Here is a 6,169-nt window from a genome sequence, read left to right as displayed (position 1 = left end):
GAAAAAATGGAGATGGCACTATTGATGAAAAGCAGGGAGAATGTAAGAGAGGTGGAGGAAGATGGAAGAGAGATCAAACTACCACTGTAGGAATGGATAGTGAAGACAGTGACGTCGGTGGAGGAAGAAGAAGAGACAGAGATGGCGCTGTTGGTGAAAAGCAGGGAGAATGTAAGAGTGGTGGAGGAAGATGGAAGAGAGATCAATATACCACTGTAGGAATGGATAGTGAAGACATTGACGTCGGTGGAGGAAGAAGAAGAGACAGAGATGGCGCTGTTGGTGAAAAGCAGGGAGAATGTAAGAGTGGTGGAGGAAGATGGAAGAGGGATCAACATACCACTGTAGGAATGGATAGTGAAGACACTGATGTCGGTGGAGGAAGAAGAATTGGAGATGGCGCTGTTGATGAAAAGCAGGGAGAATGTAAGAGTGGTGGAGGAAGATGGAAGAGAGATCATCAAACCACTGTAGGAAAGGATTGTGAAGACATTGACGTCGGTGGAGGAAGAAGAAGAGACAGAGATGGCGCTGTTGGTGAAAAGCAGGGAGAATGTAAGAGTGGTGGAGGAAGATGGAAGAGAGATCATCAAACCACTGTAGGAAAGGATTGTGAAGACATTGACGTCGGTGGAGGAAGAAGAAGAGACAGAGATGGCGCTGTTGGTGAAAAGCAGGGAGAATGTAAGAGTGGTGGAGGAAGATGGAAGAGAGATCAACATACCACTGTAGGAATGGATAGTGAAGACATTGACGTCGGTGGAGGAAGAAGAAGAGACAGAGATGGCGCTGTTGGTGAAAAGCAGGAAGAATGTAAGAGTGGTGGAGGAAGATGGAAGAGAGATCAACATACCACTGTAGGAAAGGATTGTGAAGACATTGACGTCGGTGGAGGAAGAAGAAGAGACAGAGATGGTGCTGTTGGAGGAAAGCAGGGAGAATATGATAGGAGTGGAGGAAGGTGGAGGAGAGACCAATATACTGGGGGTGGGGATAGAGGAAAGATTGGCGCTGGTGCAAGAAGAGAAAGACAAGACGGAGATGGCGCTGTTGGTGGAAAGCAGGGAGAATACGGTGGTGGTGGTGGTGGTGGTGGAGGAAGATTGAGGAGAGATCAATATACCACCAGGTGGGTGGCTAAAGGAGACACTGATGTCGGTGGAGGAAGAAGAATTGGAGATGGCGCTGTTGAAGAAAAGCAGGGAGAATATGGTAGTGGTGGAGGAAGATGGAGGGGAGTTCAACGTTCCCCTGGGGGAAGATATAGAGGAGATACAAGCGGCCGTGGAGGAAGAGGGGGAAGTACTGGAGATGGTGCTGTTGAAGAGAAGCAGGGTGGTGGTGGAAAAAGATGGAGGAAAGATCAATATACCACAGGGGAGATGGTTAGAGGAGACACTGAAGTCGGTCGAGGAAGAAAAAATGGAGATGGCACTATTGATGAAAAGCAGGGAGAATGTAAGAGAGGTGTAGGAAGATGGAAGAGAGATCAAACTACCACTGTAGGAATGGATAGTGAAGACATTGACGTCGGTGGAGGAAGAAGAAGAGACAGAGATGGCGCTGTTGGTGAAAAGCAGGGAGAATGTAAGAGTGGTGGAGGAAGATGGAAGAGAGATCAACATACCACTGTAGGAATGGATAGTGAAGACATTGACGTCGGTGGAGGAAGAAGAAGAGACAGAGATGGCGCTGTTGGTGAAAAGCAGGGAGAATGTAAGAGTGGTGGAGGAAGATGGAAGAGAGATCAACATACCACTGTAGGAATGGATAGTGAAGACACTGATGTCGGTAAAGGAAGAAGAAGAGACAGAGATGGCGCTGTTGGTGAAAAGCAGGGAGAATGTAAGAGTGGTGGAGGAAGATGGAAGGGGGATCAACATACCACTGTAGGAATGGATAGTGAAGACACTGATGTCGGTGGAGGAAGAAGAATTGGAGATGGCGCTGTTGATGAAAAGCAGGGAGAATGTAAGAGTGGTGGAGGAAGATGGAAGAGAGATCATCAAACCACTGTAGGAAAGGATTGTGAAGACATTGACGTCGGTGGAGGAAGAAGAAGAGACAGAGATGGCGCTGTTGGTGAAAAGCAGTGAGAATGTAAGAGTGGTGGAGGAAGATGGAAGAGAGATCATCAAACCACTGTAGGAAAGGATTGTGAAGACATTGACGTCGGTGGAGGAAGAAGAAGAGACAGAGATGGTGCTGTTGGAGGAAAGCAGGGAGAATATGATAGGAGTGGAGGAAGGTGGAGGAGAGACCAATATACTGGGGCTGGGGATAGAGGAAAGATTGGCGCTGGTGGAAGAAGAGAAAGACGAGACGGAGATGGCGCTGTTGGTGGAAAGCAGGGAGAATATGGTAGTGGTGGAGAAAGATTGAGGAGAGATCAACGTTCCCCTGGGGGGAGATACAGAGGAGACACAGCCGGCGGTGAAGGAAGAGGAAGAAGAATTGGAGACGGTGCTGTGGAAGGAAAGCATGGAGAATATGGGGGTGGTGGAGGAAAATGGAGGAGAGACCAATATACCACTGGAGGAAGAGAAGGACAAGGCACTGAAGTCGGTGGAGGACGACCAGACGGACATGTCGCTGTTGACGGAAAACAGGAGTACGATGAAAGTGGAAGTGAGCGAACAGGAGAGTATATTGGTAAAGAAAGAATGACGAAAAGACAAGATATTAACAGCGGACGAAAACTGAGAGGAGATGCCCGAGACAGACAAAGTAGCCAGAGAAGAGATGGCGTCGTCAGAGGACAAAACTTCACGCTTGACATCGATGGAGATATCTCCAACGCGCAGTGTGGGAATTCTAACATCATAGTGCATGTCAAGAATATCACTGGTATGCAATTTCTCAATAATCTACCTTGTATAACCTTATACACTACATAGTGTTAACTGCAGATTTACTCTCTTCACGTGATACGTGCTATTAGAACGACAACAGACCTGAGCTGTAGATCGTTGTTAAAGTTTACATCCAATGACAAATCGGTGAACTTAGTTCATATTTAGGGAGTTGCTAATCAATCTGTAGTGGGTTTCAGTCTATTTTGCATAATCATTAATATATAAGTCAGAGTGTGCATATTATGGTCACTGGAAAATGGTTACAATCAAGATATTGTCAAAGGAAATATCTTCTTATCTTGACCCATACATTTCAAACAGCACATATAGTTCTCTCTTTTCCATACACAAAAAATGGGCATATCTAAAAATTAACAAGGTTGAAATTGTTTAATTATCTTTGCTGGGAAAATACTTTTTATCTCTCAATTCCTTATTTAAAATGCATGTATTTTCAACATCTCATATGAATGACCATGTAATCGTGGTGGTGTCGACAAGATCCCATCTTTATTATTCAGAATCAGATTTTAAAGCAATAACACACAAAGCCAGGTGATTTAAATACCCTCATGGTCCTGTCTTTCATTGTCATTTCAGTCATGCCAAGACGAGTTAAAACCAGAAGGACCAAGCCTCGGTCAAGGTCAAGGAAGGCAGTCAGACAACGTACACGGAAATATGGTGTGGGGACCAAGATCACACGTCCAACCAAATCTGTGAGGTCACAGTTCAAAGACATTGATATCAAAGAATACCTCAAGATTGGGCTTTCAATCGAGGTTATGATAATCATGATCGTGAACATGTTGATGAAGGATTAAATTAATCCTAGAAATTGTTACTTATGATAACGTGCGCAGGTGGGTTTATAATATTTCAAGAGCGTATTTTATGCCTCGAATGTGTGAAGAGTTGTTTTATTGAAATATGATATGACACATGATTTTGCAAGTAATATTTTAAACATAGAATCCAGAGTGAATTCAGTACTTCAGGAAAACATATTAAGGAGATGCATGTTCTACCGAGAGATATCTTATTTGTAAACCACATTTACGAGTTCAACATTTCGCTTGGACATCTTCAAGCAAAATGTTAAACTTGCAAATATAGTTTAAAAATAAGGTACATCTCTCAGTTGAACATGCATCTCGTTAATATCTCTTTCTGAAGAGTGGAATTCACTCTAGATTTTATGTTTAAATTTTTTTTTTAAATCATAGTATCCTGCACATATTTCAACAAAACCTGTTCACGCATTCCAGGCATCAAATCTGCGCACGTTGGGATGGGGAAAGGGGAAAGGGAGGGAGTGGGTGGTCTGAGGATGGTAGGCTCTTGTGGGTCGGGAGGGGTGGGTAGAACTATTCCTGTATGGAATACAACTGTAAACCGTATCGGTTAAACCAATGCGTGTGCATTACATTGTATTTCTGTTGCTAAGTAGATGGTGATTATTCACATTATTTATCAATGGAAGTGTTTCAGTATCCTCAAAGAGGAATCCTGTAGATGGCTCTGCATGTATGACAAGTATCTTTCATACTACTTTTTGGGCAGTTATTGTTGTTAACGAACAGAGTAGGATTTCGCCCAAAGGATGTTGACTTTGTTTTCCCTTATAACTTTGTACGTGTCTCAATAAAATAGCTGAGATAACGATTGTGTGTTTATTGTGTCATTTGAAGATTTGGTGTCTTCAAACATTTATAATTTCGTAATTACCAATATTTACTACATATGACGGAAATAAGGCAAACTAAAGTCTGTATTCTGTCACGTCGATTCAGTCTTTTGGAATCTGAAGCCACAAAACAGAATTTCAGAAATGTAAATGCATGTCAGCTTGATGTGTGAGCTGCCTTTATGACATCGTAGACGTTTAACTCTTTTTTGAAAAACTCATGATAACAAGTATAGTGATGACAACTAACCACGGATCAAAATCCATGCGAATCTCGGATTCGAACCCAGGTCTAGCATGCACTAACAGATACGACTACTGGGCCAGGTTTGCCTCTACGTTTTCCCTCTAAATTTTCGTGTTCATTTAATAGTTGACGGCCTCTGTGACGTAGAGGACAGATGTTGGTGGTTCCAAACCCGGTCACGTCACACCAAAAGACGTTCAAAGATGGTACTTGTTGCAACACTGCCTAGCGCTAGGCATTAAGGGGATAACACACACAACCAACACACACACACACACACACACACACACACACACACACACACACACACACACACACACACACACACACTAACACTAACACTAACACACACTAACACACACACACACACACACACACATTCATGCATGTACATCGCTGTATTAGTGCACTAATCGTGATCGCGACGTTAAAACTCATTTCACCCCACCTCATCTTATATGGTCAGTACAATAAACATGTTTCAATGAATACAACAACCATTGCCTTGAGGGATGTATATTCAAATTCCATAATCACTCAAAATTGCATCCACAAGATAACAAAATCACTAATCATTTTACATATAATTGTTGTTTTTTTGTTGTTGTTTTGGGGTTTTTTTTGGGGGGGGGTTCAATCAATCAATCTTTATTCCAGCACTCAAGAGGTTCCAGGCCTACAGTACATGTGACAGAGATGTTGCACACAACCTTGACTATTATTAACAAATTTGGTTCTATATAACAGTGCGTGGAATATATACATGGCTTAGTTTTGTATTATTAATATATCTAGACTGTTTAACAATTGTCGGAATTTCACAATATTTGAATCATTAGATTAGTATACAGGAATGTATTATTTTCCCACAGTGGAGTACAATGGACATACAAGTACAAAGTGATGTTCATCCTCTCTACCTTGGCTATTACACATTTTACATAATCCTTCTGACCTTGGAGTGTTTGTGCATCTCCCACTGTTGATGCATAAATCATGGGATGAACATCGAAATCTTGCCAATGAATTGCGGTATTTCTTAATATTTATATAGAATAGATACTGTTCAGTGTATATATGAGTTTTCAACATTCTACAATATTAAAATTTATTCGATAATGTCAACGAAAATGACCACGATTAGAGATATATATCTTTAAGCCTCTGCAGAAAAGAATTTGTAAATACACACTTTCAGATAGTACAAATAGATCATACCAAACATTTCCAAAACCACTATTGAATAACAATGTTTTCACATCAGTTACCCAATTAATCTGTCCATTCGTATCGTATAACATCATTATATTGTAACATTTCTTAGGGTATCTCGATGAATCCAACTTAAGGAGTTTCAGCCAGTACTTTATGACTTTCAGC

General features: G+C 41.7%; 1 protein-coding gene across 1 annotated transcript; it reads left to right on the top strand.

Annotated features, from left to right (window-relative positions):
* Nucleotides 1–1,148: 1,148 nt before the first annotated feature.
* Nucleotides 1,149–4,142, top strand: LOC124134407. The gene is made up of 2 exons (XM_048381065.1): nucleotides 1,149–2,847; nucleotides 3,456–4,142. Exons 1-2 carry the CDS (start codon nucleotides 2,664–2,666, stop codon nucleotides 3,677–3,679), a joined length of 408 nt encoding a protein of 135 aa, XP_048237022.1. The 5' UTR covers nucleotides 1,149–2,663; the 3' UTR covers nucleotides 3,680–4,142.
* The last annotated feature ends 2,027 nt before the right edge of the window (nucleotides 4,143–6,169 follow it).

This window comes from Haliotis rufescens, unplaced genomic scaffold, assembly GCF_023055435.1.
Source record: "Haliotis rufescens isolate VD_foot unplaced genomic scaffold, xgHalRufe1.0.p SCAF_35, whole genome shotgun sequence".
Lineage (NCBI taxonomy): Eukaryota > Metazoa > Mollusca > Gastropoda > Lepetellida > Haliotidae > Haliotis > Haliotis rufescens.
The sequence above is the reverse complement of the archived record's forward strand: the minus strand, read 5'-3'. Positions and strand labels throughout refer to the sequence as shown.

Coding starts and splice junctions, on each gene's coding strand:
- LOC124134407 (XM_048381065.1), top strand. CDS start 2,664: ATGACGAAAAGACAAGATATTAACAGCGGACGAAAACTGAGAGGAGAT. Junction 2,848..3,455: donor GCATGTCAAGAATATCACTG/GTATGCAATTTC, acceptor TTGTCATTTCAG/TCATGCCAAGACGAGTTAAA.